The sequence below is a fragment of the Triturus cristatus genome, chromosome 3_2 (genome assembly GCF_964204655.1).
Source record: "Triturus cristatus chromosome 3_2, aTriCri1.1, whole genome shotgun sequence".
Taxonomy (NCBI): domain Eukaryota; kingdom Metazoa; phylum Chordata; class Amphibia; order Caudata; family Salamandridae; genus Triturus; species Triturus cristatus.
In genome coordinates this window covers 469,130,756-469,150,401 of record NC_140584.1, presented here as the reverse complement: position 1 = coordinate 469,150,401, position 19,646 = coordinate 469,130,756, and the positions used below count along the sequence as shown (strand labels likewise).

Here is a 19,646-nt window from a genome sequence, read left to right as displayed (position 1 = left end):
TCAGACCCGAGTTTTTCCCGAAGGAAGTAAGGACATCAAAGAGAACATTGAGCGACTTCCGCGGTGAGGTGAGATACAAGAAAATATCATCCGCGTACAATGAAACCCGATCCTCGAAGCCCGGGGCCCACCGGAGCCCTCTAATCGAGGGCTCCCAACGGAGCCAGGCAGCGAGCGGTTCCAGGGCGAGAGCAAAGAGCAGCGGGGACAACGGGCACCCCTGCCTAGTTCCCCTCCCGAGAGCGAAAGGCCGAGAAACCCGCCCGTTGACAACCACCTGAGCCATTGGTCCAGCATAAAGGAGCTTCACCCAGCTAAGGACCCCTCCCCAAAACCAAACTTCGCCAAGACGGCCCAAAGAAATGGCCATTCAATGGTATCAAAGGCCATCGTGGCATCTAGGGAAACCAATATGGCCGGTTCAGCGAAGTACTCAGCCCTAGCGAGGACGCCGTGCAGACGCCGTAAGTTGAGAGCGGTATTACGATGTGGGATGAAGCCACATTGATCCGGATGTATCAAGTCACATATGACGCTCAGCAGGCGATTGGCGAGGACCTTAGCAAGGATTTTGGGTTCGGCATTCAGCAGGGAAATAGGCCTATATGAGGCACAGCGGTCACGTGGCTTACCCTCCTTGGGAATCACCACTATAGTAGCCAGACGCTGGTCGTCAGGAAGGGAACCCCTCTCGAGCGATTCCTGAAACATATGACGGAGGAAAGGTGCGATTTTATCCGGGCGCAACTTATATAGTTCAATCGGCAGACCGTTGGGGCCCATAGCCTTGCCCGAGCGAAGGGAGCGAATCGCAGTAGCTATCTCTTCGACAGACAAAGGGGCATCCATCAGCTCGCGGTCCTCGACGGATAAGCCAGGCAGGGCAATATCCCGAAGCAGAAGACGAGAATCGTCCTCATCTCTATCAGACACCGGGGAGTACACTGCACGGAGGTGATCAGCAAAACACTCAACAATCTCACCAGGCTCAGTCACACACACTCCATCCGACACCCGAAGCTCCGGGACCACACGATTCACTCTCTCCTTCTTGTCCAACCAGGCAATCAGCTTACCCGCCTTGTCTCCGGCGTCATACAACCTACCCTGCTGCTCCCTATACATAGTCTTGGCAGCATCAGTGACGAGAGACTTATATTCAAACTGCTTCAGGCTGAGGGCATGCAGCCCATCCGGGGTGACACCCGCCTCCAAGGCTGCCTCCAGCCCCGAGATTTCAGTCTCCAACGTCACAACCGCCTCTCTCTTAACCCTCTTGGCCTCCACTATCTGGGACAGGGCATGCCCGCGGAGCACTGCTTTGAAAGCTTCCCACAGGGACACCGAGGACAACACCGACCCCTCATTCTCGGAAAAATATTGATCAATCGACTTAATCAGGCTATCACGGATCTTGGGGTCTCGCAGGTACCAAGGGTTAATAGGAGCGATCCGCCCAGCGGACCGCGACCCGGTGTCAAAAAGTAACCACAGTGGGGAGTGATCAGAAATACCCCTGGCCAGGTGTTTGACCTCTCGAATCCGAGTAGCCTGGGCCGCGGGCATAAGGAAATAATCCAATCTGGAGAGACTCCCATGGGCCCCAGAGTGAAAGGTGTACTGACACTGTGTCGGATGCATTAACCTCCAACAGTCCACCAGACCGAAGGTCTCCAGGAGCCCGCCCAGCCACGCCAGGGCAGCCGGGAGGGTCCTGGGCGGATGACGGTCCAGGTCACCCGAGACAACCGAATTAAAGTCCCCACCCATAAGCAAAAGACTGTCAGGAAGCCCAAGCAACATACGACCCAAGTCTGAGAAGGTGGAGTTCTGGAGGCCCGGGGGAACATAGACCGAGAACAAGGAAAGGGACTGCCCCTCCCACCTCCCAGTCAGAGCCACGTAGCGCCCTCTATTGTCTGGGACCACCCTGGTGATCTCCAACGGAAGTGAAGCTCGCAAGAGAATGCCCACCCCTCTCGAACCAGTGGTGAAACCAGAGTGGGCCACAAGTCGATATCCCCCCCTGTTCATAGCCCGACAAACATTGCCAACCAGATGCGTCTCCTGTAAGAACACCACATCAGGAGTCAGACGACGCAGATATTGCAGCACAGCACCCCGTTTGATACGGTCCCCCAATCCATTGACGTTCCAAGACATCAATCTCAACCCGTCCCCCCCATCCCCTCCAGTAGATCAAGGGCCCCCTAGCAAAGAGCGCAACACCCAAGGATAAAACATAGCCAATACTTCGCCTTGAAAACAAAAAACACAAATCCAAACAACCCCACCCACCCACCAACCCCCCCCAACTTCAACACCCCCCACCCTGCACCCCTGCGGTCCAAAAAACCACCCCAACTTGCAGTGTGCCTGTCGCCCTACAAACCCCATTCCCGGAGGAGGGACGGGACCCGTCCCTGCCCGCCCCCCACACACAACATAATGAAACAAAATGCACAAAAGAAGTAGAACCCAGCCGAACAGTGCAACATGGCAGAGTCCGGGACCATAAGTCACTCCAAAGGAGACCCGCCACCCTCGGTACCGGCAGAGGGCCCAGTCCGGTCACCCCGGTCCGGTAGCGAATCCAGCCAGTCACTCACAGTCGCAGGAGAGTCAAAAAAGGTAGTCCGATCTTCATGTTCCACTCGGAGCCTTGCGGGATAAAGCATAGAGTACTTGAGACCGAGGTCACGGAGACGCCGCTTCACCCCCTGGAAGCCCATCCGCTGTTTCTGGACAAGTTGGGTGAAGTCCGGGAAAAAGTTAATGGACGAGTTCTCATGTCGGACCGGGCCATGGACCCGTGAGGCCTGCAGAATCGCGTCTCGGTCTCTGTAATGGAAAAGTCTCGCAACGATAGGCCTCGGGGGGGCCCCCGGTCGCGGCCGGCCACATGGGACTCGATGGGCCCGCTCCACAGCGAAAAACTTACTCAGGCCAGCAGGAGCCAGATGTTCAAGGATGAGCTCCTCGACCAGGAGATCAACCGGGCGGTTATCGGAGGTCTCCGGAACGCCTATGACGCGGATGTTATTGCGGCGGGCCCGTCCCTCGAAGTCCTCCAGCCGCCGGGCCATCAGATCATTGGCCGACTTGAGATCGCCGAGAGTGGCCTGCAGGTCCGACACGTCCGTACCAAGGGAGGACGTCCGCACATCCAGCGATTGAACCCTCTCGTTGGTCTTAGAGAGATCCGCCCGGATTAGCGTAATGTCAATAGCCACCGTGTCGATTTTGCGGGCCAGGGCCTCGTACTGCGTAGCGATGGTCTCTCTGATGCCCTTAATGGCGCTCATGATGTCCTGCAGGGACAGATCCGGAGAAACGGACGGGCCACCACTGGTGTCCTCCGGGGGTACAGTGGCCGTCCCGGGGGATCCTTTACCCTGAGTGTAGCGGTCCATGTTGTTCGTCTGGACCGGTCCTCCACGTAGGGATGTTTTGGTCTTACGCCTCTCGGGGTCTCCCTTGCCTCCCATGAGAACCTCGATTGCCGAAGGGGACCACCGAGGAAGCGTCGAGGTGGCACAGGCCAGGCAGACGCGTGTCGCACCACAGGCCGCAATATAGCGGAGCGAAGGGACCACCGTCGATGAGCACACTGGCTGCAGACGAAGCCACCGGCATCAAGCGAAGGCAAAGTGAAAGCCCAGTCGCACCAAGCAAGTCCACAGTCCAGCCCCTCAAAGACAAAAAGTGAAACCGAAAGTGATGTGACGGCTACTGGCACAGCCCCGCTGCCGTTGTTGATCAACTACTCCCCGGCTCCACAGATCACCCTCGCATCGGGCACAGCCGTCGGGTGGGCCTCAAAAATTCAAACCACCGTAACTCCGGATTGCCAGGTCCGATTTGATTTCCGAAAGGAGTTTAATGTTCAGCCAGCATTCGTCTTCCAGATTCCATCAACCAAATCAGGATAGAGTCAGGATAAATTCCGAGGAGCAGCGAGGGTCCGGGGAGCCCTGTGCTCACGCGACCATCTTGGATGCGCGCTAGGCTCCTCCCCCAGGGTCAAGATTTTTGACTAACTACGTAACATTTCCCGGTATCAGTTCAGAAGTATCAATGACAGTTTATGTAATCTGGCCAGCGTTTTCTCATCCCACATGCTGGAAGAGGGAGGCAGGTATAAAGCTGTGGAAATGTGCCTTTTCCACACTCTCTGTCCCTTGCAGAGTTAAAATGAACATTACTAACTGAATAAAATGGTTCATGTTTATCTATGACACTGTTTATAAATCGCTCACTGTGCCACTAGAACCAAACTACACCTGACTGAAGAGTGCCAATCAGGAAACAAGTGGTTAGAACTGCTACCACCAAATGTATGCTATTTCTTGGGCACTATTTGCACATTGATAGCAAGGCAAAATGAAAATAACATACAATTTTCTCTCTTCCTAGAGTTGTGCCAAGAGGCATCATGTGGGGAGGTTTGCTTGCTCGCCTCTGCAGCGCTTGCCAATATTACATTCTTTGACACAATGGCATGTGAAATGCTTCTTCAGTTGAATGCAATGAAAACGCTGCTGTCAGCTTGCTCAGACAAACAAAGGGTGGATACTCCATATTCACGAGATCAGGTAAGATGTGCAAACACTTTGCAATTTGTATACCAGCATATGGATAGACATATTTAACTCAACAGTGTTAAAATATTTTTATTTATGATTGTACCTAGTTGTCATATCTGTACTATTTACGACAAACAATGAATATGTGTTCTACCTGTGAACTACCTCCCTAACCTCCCTACCCCAGTTGTTTGCTCTTCTACCAACAAACCTCAGATTGGTACACTGGGCTCTGTTTTCAACATCGTCTAGCTTTAATTGGAGGTCTTCCAGCTCCACTTGCATTATTGAGAAGACTCCTTCATGTTTTTTACAAGTATCCTCCAAGGTAGATACCTTAAGTTCCACCGAGGTCATGCGAGAGGCAAGTTTTTGGATATTGTTATTAATCACACCTTCCTTTGACCCCTCTAGCATACCTTGTCTTTCCTTGGTCTGCGGTCTTTTCCGATTCTACATCTGGCCGTGGACGACGACTGATGGAGCGTGGTTCTTTCGGCAGAGCAGACGGCTGCCTAGTCGCGTCCCCCGCCCGACACAGAGTCAGCAGCACAAACTTCGCTGCTCAACAATTGATCGGACAAGTCCTGGAATCGGTTTCGATGCCTGCATGCTGTGGGACTTTTCCAGAGCCGATCAGCATTGACTGTACAAAGCAGGGTTCGAGGGGAGAAGCCTTGAATTACCCGAGCCGGACGTGTTCTCGTTGAGCACAAGTTGGCGGAGTGCACGCCGCCGGAGCTTACTGAAAATGGGAGCTCCGGTTTCCATCCTAGGGCACGGATCTCTGACAGAGCTCAACACGAGTCTCAACGGGTCATGTACCTTTTAAGACACTCTGCAATTTCAGTCTCTTCGAGCCCTGTATGTTCAGAGGCCCGCTCCAGATCTCCACCCAGCCTGATCCTAGGATGGCGACCGCCCATAAACACAATGGGCTTAAAAGATCTGACGAAGAATAGTGCAAGCGACAATTGCCGTGGAAAATACTAGGGGCCTAATTTTTCCCATTCTGAGGGCTCATCGCCGAGTGCTCATGGTGACCTGACTTCTTTTACCTAAGGTACTATTTTCCGCCGCTAATATACAGTTTGATCTCGGCAAGCTTGGCTTGCACGGCCTGACCCTATGATGGCGTCTATTCGAGTAGTGCATGGTGCGCTCCTCCTTCCCTTGCTGATCTGCGCGTTGGAATACTAGGATCCTGGGCATGTGTTTCAGCTGTGGTGTTTGTTTGTTGGATTCAAACTTTATACAGGACTTTCAGTATGATCTTCATTTCCGGTGAGCACTGCCTGTACGGCCTGACCCTAAGATGGCGTCATCTTGAGAAGTGGGGGGAGCGTGTCTCCTTCCCTTGCTGGCCGCGCGTTGTAATCCCTTGGTCCTTGGGCAAGAGTCTCAGGTTTGGTCCCTATTTGTAGAGAATGAAACTTTCCACCTGCTGTGGAGACCTAGCTTTTTTGGTCGATGCCCGGTGGAGCTACCTTGATAGATAAGAGAGGAGATGGGCCACGGACTTCCCCCTCAGCCGTCACCTACCCAGCCGGACATAGGGCAGACTTTCCTTTGTCTCTCCACCTATCTCCTCCCTGTTACCCTTTTACTTTGCCCCCCTCTCCCTTCTACACATCAACATATGTAACTTGTAACTTATGTATCTTTTGTAACAATGTGTAACTTGTAACTGTTGGAACTTCCCTCATGTAAAGCACTCTGATACCTCCGGGTCTAGCCGGCGCTATATAAAACTCAAGTAAATAATCTGCTCGAGCTGTTCATTAGTTTTCTGATGAGCACTTTCTTGGATTAGCTTCATTTTATGGAGTTCACTTAAGATCTGATTTAGCGTTATCTCAATAGCAGTAGGCTGAGAAGACTGAGAAGAGCTTGGTGTTAGGACTGCTTGGCTTCCCGGTTGGTCCGAACCCCTGGTCATTGAGGATTCTTTTTCCAATACAGCGAGTAACTCTGCCCCACCCTGCAGATCAGTCTTTACTCGAATCTGGTCTGCTCCTCTCTCTTTTTTACCTCCCTTTGAACTTCCCAGCGTGAACAACGGGTATGACAGTTTTCCGTTGCCAGCTAATAGATCTTCTAGCGGGGTATTTGCCCGAGCTGTAGGGAGACCAATTGTAGCTGGTATAGTGAGGAGATCAGGGGCGTAACACAGGCCCCCGCACCCCTGCGTTGCGGGGGGGCCCCCCATGCACCAGGGGCCCCCTCCAAGAAGAATTAAAACATGCCCGGCCTCTTAATAAATTAAATGGTGCACTGCACACTAGCACTGCACATGGCACGCACGCCTGGGCCCCAGCCGGCCCTGAGCCTCTCTCTCATTATAATTAAATGGTGCGCTAGTTACTGCTGCGCATTGCACACAAGTGGGCCCCGGCCGGGCCTCTGCCCGGACTTCTGAGCCTCTTCATTAATAGGTGCGCGGGTCTGGTGAGGCTCTGCTGGGCGCAGCGATGGGGTGAGGGTGTGCGGGTGAGAAAGCTCGAGCCGCGACCTCGAGGAGCGCTCGGGCCTCCACGGTCTCCTTCCTGTAACCTTTTGAGTTGCCCCTGCATTTCACCCCAAATTCCAACGTATTCCTTCCTGCCCACCCCCTCTGGTTTGCCCCGTGAGATTCGGATTTGAAGGCTCAAAGCCTGAGATTCAAACCAAGCTGGCAGAGAAGACCGGGCACCGTGAGGGCTTCAAAGTTCAGGCACCTCGAGACCCTTGAGGGAGGAGGGAGCTACCCATCCAGAGGGTCTCTGTCCTCAATACCTCCTTTCACCCACCCCGGGTCAACTATGCCTCACGTCTGCCCCCGAGAGTGCCAGTTGTGCAGTCTCACAGTCTGACAGTGGCGGTCCAGCTGGCAGCGGAGGCAGTGAGTGGCAGACTGGTGCCCGGCCCGGTGAGGCTCTGCCGCTCTTTATAATATATTAAATGAATGGTGTGGGAAGGTGCACGCGGCGCACAGTTGTCTCCGTGACACGTCTGCGCAGTGTGCGATCTCGGGGCTGGTGACCAATGAATGAACTGCCTTTCCCTGATTGAATTTATCTTGCGCAATGCCGGGCGTGCATTACTAAAAGTGCGCTGAGCGGCGTGCGCGTGAGACTTGGGTCTGGCTGTGGCACATCCTAGCCTTGCCCTGCTGCCAGTGCCTTCTCTGCGGCCTGCCCGGCCCGCTCACGCCTACCTCTGAAGTCAGAGTGAAGCTGCAGCCCAGGGCCATGCCCGCCCAGTCCTCAGGTCAGGAGGTGAGTCTACTTCCGAGGCTCTGAGCCTAAGCACAGGGGCGGCCTTAGGCATGTGCAAGCTGTGCACCTGCACAGGGCCACCAAACCCCAGGGGCCACCACGAGGAATCGGATAAAATACATATTCGTGGCGGCCCCTGGCAGGGACTTGGCACATGAACGACTGAGGCGTGCTAAATCCAATGTGATGCACGCTGAATGGTTGTTCTTATACTCTTTTCCTTTCTAACCCAGTCTCGTCTTTGTGTGGGGTCGGCCTTGTTTCGGGCTCTTCTGGTAGGTCTTGTGCTTGTTTAGAACTTTTTTTCCAGGAGAATCGAGCTTGTTTTAATAGTCCAGATCTGGCACCTCCGGAGGCTCGCATGCGCGCGCATGCGCAATGCCCGCGAGTCCTGCAGCGAAGGGGTTACAGAAGCACCACGCATCACTGGCGGCAGGAGGGGTGGCAGCACCCGTGCCCCGCGTGCAGCGACCAGCACCGAGACCGGCCGAGGCCATGCACCGGCGCGCCTAGAGACCCTGGGCAAGAAAGGCCGCCTTGCAGAGGATAGCATGCCAGTGTGCAACCTTTGGTGCCAGCTGCGAGGTGAGCAGCCCGAGGGTCAGGGCATGGGGAGGGGGAGTGAGGAGGTCAGCGTGTGCCACTGCAGAGTGAACCCGAGGGAAGGTGAGCCATTGGACGAGGGTGTGGGGAGCCATGGGGAGGAGGGCAGATCAGGCGTAGGAATGCATCTCAGCCCGTGGGGGTGAGGAGCCGGGGGCGTGGGGAAGGTTGGGTGAGGATGTTATTGTAGATGGTGTGTGCTTTGGGTCTGGGTGGAGGTAAGCCATGTGAGGTGGCGAGCTGGAGGTATTCTGGTGGTCATGGGAAGGGAGGGCATGATGAATCGTGAGAGAGAGCCTCTCTCTCACGATTCATCTCTGAGAGGGCGCGGGTCGGAGAGGTGGTCACCGTGCGCCAGGGGTAGGGAGTGGTACAGATCGGCGCTGCATGTTGAGGGAAGAGTGAGTCAGGAGTGCAGGAGCGGTGTTTACTTGTGGCTGAGGGGAGGCATGGTGACTTTTGGAGGTGTAACTTGGGAGGCACGGTCGTATTGGGGGGAAGAGGAGAGCAGGGTACGAGGTGTTAGACGTAATGTTAAGGATTCATTAAAATGATTACAATTACTTATCAACAATCATGAAAACAGAGTATGAAGCTGATACTTGTGATCTAATGAGTGGATCTGCCTGCACAAATCTTTTAAAACATCGAGTGTTCGAATGTACTTGGCATTTGGTTATGTCTGTTTATATGGAGTTGAGGCAGACATGAAATGCAAGCACCTATGGATGGACGCCTGGAACAGGATGGCAGTGCCTACCCATGTTAACTCAATCTAATGCCCTTTTGCAGAGACCTTGGTAGGAGACTGGCTTCTTGATCATTTCTTTAATTACATTCCAGTGCTTGTCATGTGACTAGCAGAGAAAACTAGTTTAACTAGTCCTCAGTTTGCAATTGGTGAAGCAGCCTTCTCTGTCCATACTAGGGGCATAGTTACCATTGGTTCAGCAAGTACAGTGGTACTGAGACCCAAAACCCTCAGGGGCCCATTGAACCCTGATAATTGCTATATTTTACTTCCTGAGCAGCAGCCAAAGGGGCCATTTTCCTTGCTTATGCCACGGCACATGGGGTCGTTGGTACGCTGTGCTAGTGATTCGTACATCTGCTTGAAAGTGGTCTCCTGACTGGATGCTCGTTGCACATTAATTTTGCTTCAGTGAACCTCTAGTGCCTTTTCATAGCCTTAGGACTCACTGTAATTAATCCTTGTTTAATAGGTGCTCTGAAAGCGAGCAGAACTGGTTGCTGGAATATGGCACTATACAAGAAACCTTAATTAAATATATTGTATTTTGTCTTTTGAAAATGTGGTAAAGTGGACGAGTCTTTGGTTACCTGTAGGCTGTCTTCAGGATCAGTTAGTGACGTACTGAGACAGGTCTCTGTGTGCCATGATTTCAAGGTAGCTTACTCTCTTCCTGCTACGGTCACTTCCCAAATAGATCATGAACTATTCTCCAGGCTCTACTGTTCTCAGTGGACTGAGAAAACAGACCTTGTATGCCAAGTCACATGATCTACCCTATAGTTTTATAACACTCTTCAAATAAACCTTCCATATGTGGCTAGTCCTCATAATGTGTCGTACATGTAGTGGGAAGGGTAATTACTATCAATCAGTCAGGGTTTGTAAAGCTCAGCTGCTTCACACATAAGGGCCTCGAGGCGGTGTGGGATTCATGCTGCTGGATCATGCTGCTTGTTGGTTGAACAGCGAGGTCTTGTGGTCCTTCCTGAACTGCTGGAGCGATGGTGAGGCTCTGAGGTACAGGGGGAGGGATTTCAGGTCTTCACTGCCAGGTGGGAGAAGTAGCGGCCTCCACTGTTTTATCAGCGGCTGCATTGGGTGGCTGCTAGGGAGATGGTTCTGGAACATATTTTCCTGGTAGGTTGGTGGAAATTCACTCGTTCATTAAGGTATGCTGGTCCTTCATTGTGTAGTCCAGGGAAGACATGGCTTGGCAGTTCGGGCTGGACTGTTCCCATGAGGCACAGGGTCAAGGCTGATTTGCATATGGCCATGTCTGAACTGGGGTGGTGTGGTGAGCAAAAAAACGATGGATTTAGGCCCAAATCTCTGTACTGGGGTGAATGTATGACATTGTTCTGCATTCTGTCCATCAACTGTTGTTTTTGCAAGAAAATAAAAATGACACATCAAAATCTTTCAGCAGCCGCCACTGCTGATTGTCTTCTTTTTTTCCCTACCCACTGCTAGCCTCGCCCGCTGCATTACAAGCAAAATGAAGAGAATTCGAGTACACAAATCTGGTTATTCAAAACGAAAGAGAAAGGTGGCTCAGCAGGCTTTCGTAGTGTCACAGGAAGGAGCAATCCTGAACTTTATCACCCAAGGGAAACCTAAAGATGGAGAATCCTCTGGCCAGAGTACTGCTGATGCACTAGGTAAAACAGGCGCTGACGACCATAAAGAAGAACAAAAAAATGATGATATCCATGAGCAGAATGATACTCATGAGCAGACCAATGAAAATGAACAAGGTGACTCTGAAATTGATACAAACATGCAGCAATTACCAACTCAGGATGAGGATTATTACAAAAGACCCTCAGACAGAGAAACTGAAACATCATTCATCGGTCCATCAACATCTGGCATTCTGAAGGAGGTTCAGAGTTTACAGACGGATGATGCTGGTATTGAAAAGGAAGCCAAAGAGCAAGACCATGTTGCAGACCCGTGTTCTGAATATGATTTATGTGATTGGAGGGATCCTACTTTGTGGCCGAACTCTCTTACGGACGCGCAACGTGTTTTTCTTGTTGAAAGGGGTCCCTCCAGAGACCCAGATTCTAAAACAAAGTATCCAAGTGATGAGCACTCAAAAAGTAAACGTCGTTTTTCTGTTACCATGTTACTGGTCATCTAACGCCTTTTCTGGATGTTTTATTAAAACACCTTCCTGAGCTCCGCCCCGCCCCGCCCGGACCCCCTCTTCCGGGGCCCCCTACCTGTGCTCCCTGCACAGGGCCACCATGAGCCTAGAGCCGCCCCTGCTAAGCAGGAGTGGTCCGTGGGTGGTGGAGTCTCAGTGGGTGGCGGGTGGGGTTTGGGATGCCATAATTTGGAATGAGGGAAGCTATTGTGGTGGGGCCCAGCTGGGAATAAAAGGAAAACATAGTGTAAGCCCACCAGGGAGTAACACAGGCCACGCTTAATTAAATAGTGTGCGCATGTCCTGGCTCCGGCCGAACCTCTGCCTCAGAGAGGCTCTTCATTATAATTGAGATAATATACATCTCCTCACTGTTATCCTTTTCTTTCCTCGTTAGGTCTTCCAATTATTGACACCTTTTGTGACACCCCTCTACCGGTTTCATAGTCATTAGCCTAAGAAAGACCAGTGTAACTACGAAGGGTATCCGAGAATTATGGGCATAGCTCGAGGGCTTTATGTATGCAAAATAAGAATTTTGAAAGATGACTGATATGGTCTCACCCCAGATCAACCTGTTCTGTGGCCATTTCCTTGTGCTCCAAAAGGGTCGGACCATTGTCCTCCCTGAGTGAGAGTATCGAAAGAATTAAACTAATAGAAGTAAGGAGAAATACGTAAATAAGTTCTCATGGAAATTACATAGAAATTAATACTAGATTAGTATTCAGGTAAAGCTACAAATTTACATTAAACATTGATTAAAACTAATATATGTGCCCACCATCTAGTATAACATAAAATAGAAAAAAATACATTTGGCAAAATATGTTTTTAAACCACAAAACAGCTGGATACCTTTTCAGTCTTGCTTTGCCAACCAAAAGGGAGTCCTGTGAATCTGAAACCAAACTACAATGTAGGTCCCCATGCACTCATTCTCCTCAGCATTGCCTGTCATTTCCAAATTTGTATTCTATTTCATTTTCCTGATCTGTGCAGCCAGTCTTGACACTTGTCACGCACAGCAGCACTCAGATGGCTGCCACCGAGCATCATATTCACTTGCACATAGGTTCCACATACCACATATTGACACACTCTACTGAGCGTCAATATTGCTTGCGATTATGAGGTTGACTGGCATAAGGTAACTTGCATGGGCAAAGCATTAGGTCTGTCTTGAATTTTCAATTATAGTCCAGACCTATTGGCTTTGCCAATGTTTGTTTTTCGCAGTGGAAGAAAGGTTTTGCTGATGACTGCAGTTTAATCTAAGATGGAATGCCTGTAATTGCTGTGCAGGCTTGTCTGCCACAACCACTGCTGCTACCCCCTTCTCCCTACTTTACCTTTTAGTCATGGAGCCCAAGGAGGGGAAGAGAATGATAGAGGGTGATAGAAACAGAACTTGATCAAATTTGCTTATGTCCAAAGTATTCTTGTCAACCTTTCATGTTCTCATTCTTGCATTATTACTGTATTCTAACTTATGTGAGGGCTGCTTTAACATATATTCCACATCTGCAATGTTTATTCTTCATGTTAACACAATACCCTTAGAGAATCCCATTTCATTTACCAATTTGCTCTGCCCCTGTCTGTATTCATGTTTTACCCTATTGGGCTCCCTCCAAATGGAATTGCAACAAACAGGTGTGCGTTTAATATATCCTGCCCCATCTCCTCTTGGTTTCTGTATGCTGCATATGGTAAAGGGAGTGAACCAACCTATAAGTGATTCCCCTTCATCTCTTAAAAATCGGTTTTTGTATGTAGTGTTTATGACCGCAGATGTGTCTTTTCAAATCACCATCAATAAGTTACTATAAGTAATGAGTCACAGTGTTTTGATCACAGAAAGATGGGAGGCCAAATAGGTCCTTTTAAGATTTTAGTTGGTAACTTGTTTGCTGAACACGGTACAGCTGCCATTGCTTCACCGTTTTCCTTCCGACCCCCTTCTGTCTTCTGTTAGCACTGCAAAAATACTGGCTATTTGTTCATGTTTTGAGATTATGACTGGGAGATAAATTGATGCTTGGATAAGAATGCCTGTAAAATCCCCACCATTGTTTTTCAACATGGCAAATCTGTCTTTGAATATTTCTATTACCATGTAATTAGTTTACACAACTTTATAATACTTTTAAAGTGCTTTGAACTTGTATTTGCTATTTTGACAGCTAGCAATTACGGCAAACCTAACCACATGACACAGGAATGGTTTACTCCCATCCAAGATGAACAACAGCAGAGGAGCGCCCAATGGTAGAGCAAAGTGGTAGGTGGTGGGCCGTGCCGCTGTGGCGGGGGCCCCTCCATGTGCTTTGCAGGGGGGCCCCCTCAAGTTTCGTTACGCCACTGCAGGAGATGGCTTCTGGGATTAAAGAGAATTCCATTTGCTCACCTATATCCTGTGGTCGTTCATGCCAGAACCTGTCAGAGGAGAGCGCCTGCTGCTTTGCCATCTGTGATCGTACTTTGCTGCTCTGTACTTTCCCCTGCTGACTACATCCCCTCTCTCCTTTGCAGTTTTTGCTAAAGGTGTACATTTTTATTGAGGAATCTCTTCAGATGCATTTCATTGGAGCGGCAGACGATCTGCACAAAATTAGTCAAAGACCCACAGGGGAAAGCTGGAGTCATTACAAGGAAGCCTCAAGCCGCGCCTATGCTGCACATACTGCTTCCGCAACACCCCCCGCTATTCCTCCACCTAAGAATGGGACCCACAGTCCCACCTCAGGCTGCTTCAACCCCTCCTTCGTTTTCCGTAATCTTCATGCCGAACTTGCACCCCCTGACTTCTTTCGCCTTTTATTTCCTAAAGGGGGCTGTCCACTTTACACTGTACACCGTGGGTTCTACACAGCACTTTCCAGCCCCCTTGCGCTCCCCTCTGGAAGGAAAACCCATGTCCCAGCCGTCTGAATGTGCTCTATCTGACAGCATAGGCAGTGGTGCTCACTTAAGGGCATATTATCAAGAACAGCGTTAAAAATTATCGCCGGTTTAGCGGCAGGAAACTGCCGCTAAAGCGGCGTTAATGGGCTTGATAATATGCACTGGAGAATTCCAATAGAAGCCCATGTTCTGGTGTGAACCTGGGCTTCTATTCGAATTCTCCAGGGCATATTATCAAGCCCATTATCGCCGCTTTAGCGGCAGTTTCCTACCGCTAAACCGGCGATATTTTTAACGCCGTCCTTGATAATATGCCCCTTAGTGCCTTGTTGTTCCTCTCCCAATGATGTCGAGGTTAGAGTTGCCCATTTGCACCTAAAGTTAGGAGTCCTAACTTTACTACTCCTAAACTGAGAAAAATCCTAACTTTAAGACTTTCGGTATTCACAGAAGGCATTTAGGAGTCCTACAGTTAGGACTACTAACTTCTGTGAATACCGAAATGAGTAAGTGCCTTCTGTGAATACCAAAATGAGTAAGTGCCTTCTGTGAATACCAAAATGGTAGTAAGTTTAGGATTTTGTCTTAAGTTAGTTCTGTGAATCGGGCCCCAGGACTGTAATCTTCCTCACAGCCTTATGGCCCACTGGTTGCCACCATACATGTTAAACTCCTTTTTTTGTTAGTAAATAGGCAACAAGTACTTTTCTCCTCTGTGCTACTTCCACATCTGCACATTTCCCAATCTGGTTTCAGAATATTCACTTCCGCTTTATGTTAGCACTGGCCCTAAAAGTGCTGCAAATTTCATGGACCTCTCTCTCAAAATTAGGGTATCCTATTTTATGTTATTTGAATGATCAATTTTTCACAGCATAGGTAGGTTCTCTGTTCTTAAAATTACTGGGGTTCCTTTTGAAAGCATGAGTCAGTGTTTGTCAGGTACCTAGTGTGTAATCTCTAAATTACTAGAACACTGATGAAAACCTGTAATTTATCTGACAACCATTTTATACGTCGCACTATTTACCTTTCAACTTTCAGCCACTTTGGAAATGTTTAAATAAATTTAGGCAAATACTATAGAAAACCACATGGGATCCAAAATATTTTTTCATACAGGGCTGAGGTATATCAGTCTTCACAATTCGTGTTTAATGCTAGAATATGACGATCTCCTTACATTCCTCCTCTCTGCTTGCTCTTCACTGTTGGTGGTTTGTAGTACCTTGCTGTTCCCTAACAATTACTATGGCCCACAATACTGCAGGAAAAGGTGCATCTGGAGTAGTTAAGTCCAAAATTAGCTTTGGCTCTGCCATCTTTCAACTGCTTGATGAGGCTTTTCTTACTTGTTCTCAATTGTTTCATTTCTGTGTCTTCTCTTATTAATGCCCATGGTAATTTTTGGAACTCTGCTGCTAGATCTACATGGTGTCCTAGTTTGCTTGGGAATACCACCTTTCTTGGTGCTTTCTCATCAACGCACCCTAGTTACAACCTTTCTGTGTTAGTCAGTGCTTGGTTCCTTCCTAAAATTTTGTTGGAGATCCCACATACCGTAACAAATCACCACCTTTCTTTCATTCCGTAAAATATATTGCAAGTTAAACCTTTGCACAATAAATCAAGGGATCAGAGTATCAACAAAGGATTAAAAAAATTATCAACATGTACACTAAAGAAGCAATAACTGCTGTACGAATAAGTACCCAAATATGACAGAAAAGATTGGTTAAAATGCAAAGAAAAAAAATGTGAAACATAGTAGTGTAAGATATGGCCATGGCGATCGTAATGCAGAGGTTGAGAGACTTAATCATTTATAAAGACATACCTATTCCACGCTGCTATGAGCAAGTCATGCTTACACTAAAGGCGATAAATTCCATTTTTGAAAAGCATGTATATAGAAGTCACCAAAGCCTTAAACTTGCCAAAGGTTTCAAAATAGCCTAACGCTCTTGCAGCTCGACAATCATTGAACATGATTGAAAGAGGAGATTTAACAATATCTTCTCCTAATATCTACTGTGCAATAGGACAATTAATAAATATGTGACATAGTTGCATTATCGTGTGTAAATCAAGGGGAGGGAGAAAGAAGGAGTTGCGACCCACTCAGCTTCTTTAACAAATATCTAGATATCAAATTGAGAGTGGATCACTGGTCCTGAAAGAACCAAAGTTAGCATCAACAGTTCGTGAACTGTTAAGAAACCCTCATTCACGTTTATCGCAAGGTGGTATTATAGCGGTATGTTCGATTATCCGCTAGTGCTTAACAACGTGACAGCATCATCATTGGGTTACTGTGTGCTTCCTCCACCCGGAGGTTCTTGCCTCTGGTTTTTTCAGTAGTGATCGTAGAAGTGAGAATATACAGCCGTGTGTGGTGAAGAAATCCCAGTGAGTGTAGGTTAAAATACTCGTAAAACCAGTCAATAGTTTTAATAAAACTGGGTTCGGGTTGATTAAAAATGATTTACGTGCAAAATCAGACGCTTTAGGGTCTGGTGCACTAAGTGAGAATGTTCAAAAAAGTGGTCGACATGTTTCAGCCCTATCTTGCGCCCCTAAGGGTCAGGTGGGCTTTCATCAGGACCTAGTGTTATTGTGGAGGAATCTAAATTTCATAGTGCTCCTTGAGGAGGGTGGAGTGAATCGTCCAACCAACACAAATATGTTCAATTTGAACCTTGTTTACAGGAGGCTAGACCCCGCTCTTGCGCTAGGGAGTTGTCGACTGGTTCTGCCGCTGCCTCTCTTTCCCCGGTATGTACATACCGGGGAAAGAGAGGCAGCGGCAGAACCAGTCGACAACTCCCTAGCGCAAGAGCGGGGTCTAGCCTCCTGTCCCCGAAGGTTTCCTCGACTAGAGTAAACAAGGTTCAAATTGAACATATTTGTGTTGGTTGGACGATTCACTCCACCCTCCTCAAGGAGCCCTATGAAATTTAGATTCCTCCACAATAACACTAGGTCCTGATGAAAGCCCACCTGACCCTTAGGGGCACAAGATAGGGCTGAAACATGTCGACCACTTTTTTGAACATTCTCACTTAGTGCACCAGACCCTAAAGCGTCTGATTTTGCACGTAAATCATTTTTAATCAACCCGAACCCAGTTTTATTAAAACTATTGACTGGTTTTACGAGTATTTTAACCTACACTCACTGGGATTTCTTCACCACACACGGCTGTATATTCTCACTTCTACGATCACTACTGAAAAACCAGAGGCAAGAACCTCCGGGTGGAGGAAGCACACAGTAACCCAATGATGATGCTGTCACGTTGTTAAGCACTAGCGGATAATCGAACGACCGCTATAATACCACCTTGCGATAAACGTGAATGAGGGTTTCTTAACAGTTCACGAACTGTTGATGCTAACTTTGGTTCTTTCAGGACCAGTGATCCACTCTCAATTTGATATCTAGATAGTTGCATTATCAGAATTACATCTCTAACAGTCGATATCTGGTGATAATTTTAATTTGCACTAAAACAGGAGGGAACCCGTGCCCTGCTTAGCCTATGTCTCCATACCGGCCCAAAGGGATCATCCTATTGTAATTAAAGGGCACTCACCTACTGGGATTCAAAGTGGCATGCTTCATCATAAAGTCCTTGTCAAGATACCAAGTGTTTCTGGACAGGCTCAACCTTGGTAGCTAAGGGAGCTCTCTGGTGATTGGGTAGGTTCCTAGATTAAAATAGTCCACAGTGTTGTGAGGGTTAGTTTTATTTTCAAAGGGCACCCTGACAGAGTTAAAAACAGGGGGGATGAACTAAGGGAATTAATATCCTCTGTATCCCTGGGTCAACCTGGTTCAGCCACCGCACCAATGCCTCACCGGTCTAGTTAGCTTTCATCAGAACCTCACAAGTTTACCGTTAGTATCCTATTTGTGTGCATTCAATTGTGAAACTTACATTCATCATACTCAAACATGCAATACATACTGACCTATTTGGTCTCTATATTCACATTTCTTTAGTAGCATCCTATTTGGAGCTCCACAAGGGTAAAAGGCAGGTGGACCTTGTATTCTAACATTCATCAAAGGCCTCTTCCTGTCTGTAAACCTATTTGGTGTCCCTGTCCCCTCTCAGTCCCTCCTTCTTGGAATATAGGATAATTTCAGTTTGGACATTTCCTTGGCACCAACTGCAAATATATGATACTGTGAAAGAGGTGACGGTGTTATGAGTTATAAGTTAATGATAAAGGGTATAAGGTACAGGTTATAGGGGTTAAGGGTATGAACTTAGGGTATAAGAATAAAGGTGTATGGCTAATGGTTCCAGGTATAGGAGTAGGAGTAGGAGTGGATTGTTTATTGTCAGTGGTTAGGGGTATAAGCATTATGGGGGTAAGGGTTTAGGGAGGATATGAAGTTAAATATAAATGCTTGGGTATAGGGCCTGGGTTTATTGGAACAGGATTAAGAGTTTGAAATATATGGTTGAGGTTTGGGGTTAACAGCATTAAAGGTATAGGTTTAAGAATTTAGGTTATGGGTTTAGGAGGTGTAGGGTTAGGGGTTTGGGATGAAGATTACAGGTGTTATAGATAATAGGTTAAGGGCTAGAATTATATAATTGAGAGCATGGGGTTAAATAGATTGGTTATAGGGTTAAGGGTTTGAGGTACATTGTTGTGACATGTTACTTTATTACCATCAGCCAGCGACTTTTAGTTTCAGTAAGTCACATGATAGGCATATATCTTATTACCCCATGTGTCAGAACATATCCTGACCAAAGTAAAATGGCTTACGTCAAAAACAATAAAACCTGTAACAAAAACATTTTATGGGATGCTTGTACCCTCTCCCAGAGGCTACATACCCAGAAGGTTTCCTTCCTCATAAATGAGTGAATCTATTTGTCATGTTTTTTTTTCCTTCCAGTCACATATTACACATGGTCTTTACCGCTTCAAAATGACTGGCGAACTGTGCCATTATGTGTTTTCTGATGCACTTTGAGAAAGGCATGCAGAACTAGTCACATAAAAACAGGTACATCCGAATGCCAGACTACAAACCGCAATAAGATTAACCTCATGATATGCGTTACAGATCGGAGATTACTAACAAATTTCTGCATAATCTATCGGTAAGCGTGCATTGAGCCAAATTTACGTGCCATAGTATTTTTACCCCTAAATAGTTAGTCTTATGATAGAACAACTTATTTTTCTCTGCCATAATTCTATGAAATAACAACTTAAACTTCCTACCAAAATATATGGATACTATCTGCCTTCCTGTACTACTTTCCCTCCGCCTCTCATCCTTCTTCAAAATTGCTTATAAAAATTTTTTTGTACCTTTTCCTTCAACAGAATCGGCTGCCTATATCGTCAGGCAAAGACTTA

The 19,646-nt window shown here is 47.9% G+C and overlaps 1 protein-coding gene across 2 annotated transcripts in view; it reads left to right on the top strand.

Annotated features, from left to right (window-relative positions):
• INSC (INSC spindle orientation adaptor protein) overlaps nucleotides 1–19,646 on the top strand; it is a 1,274,962-nt gene that overhangs the window by 1,150,976 nt on the left and 104,340 nt on the right. For both annotated transcript variants that reach the window (XM_085648109.1, XM_085648108.1), the window contains exon 10: nucleotides 4,417–4,595. In XM_085648109.1, coding sequence (XP_085504235.1) covers nucleotides 4,417–4,595 — 179 coding nt within the window. The remainder of the gene's footprint in view (nucleotides 1–4,416; nucleotides 4,596–19,646) is intronic.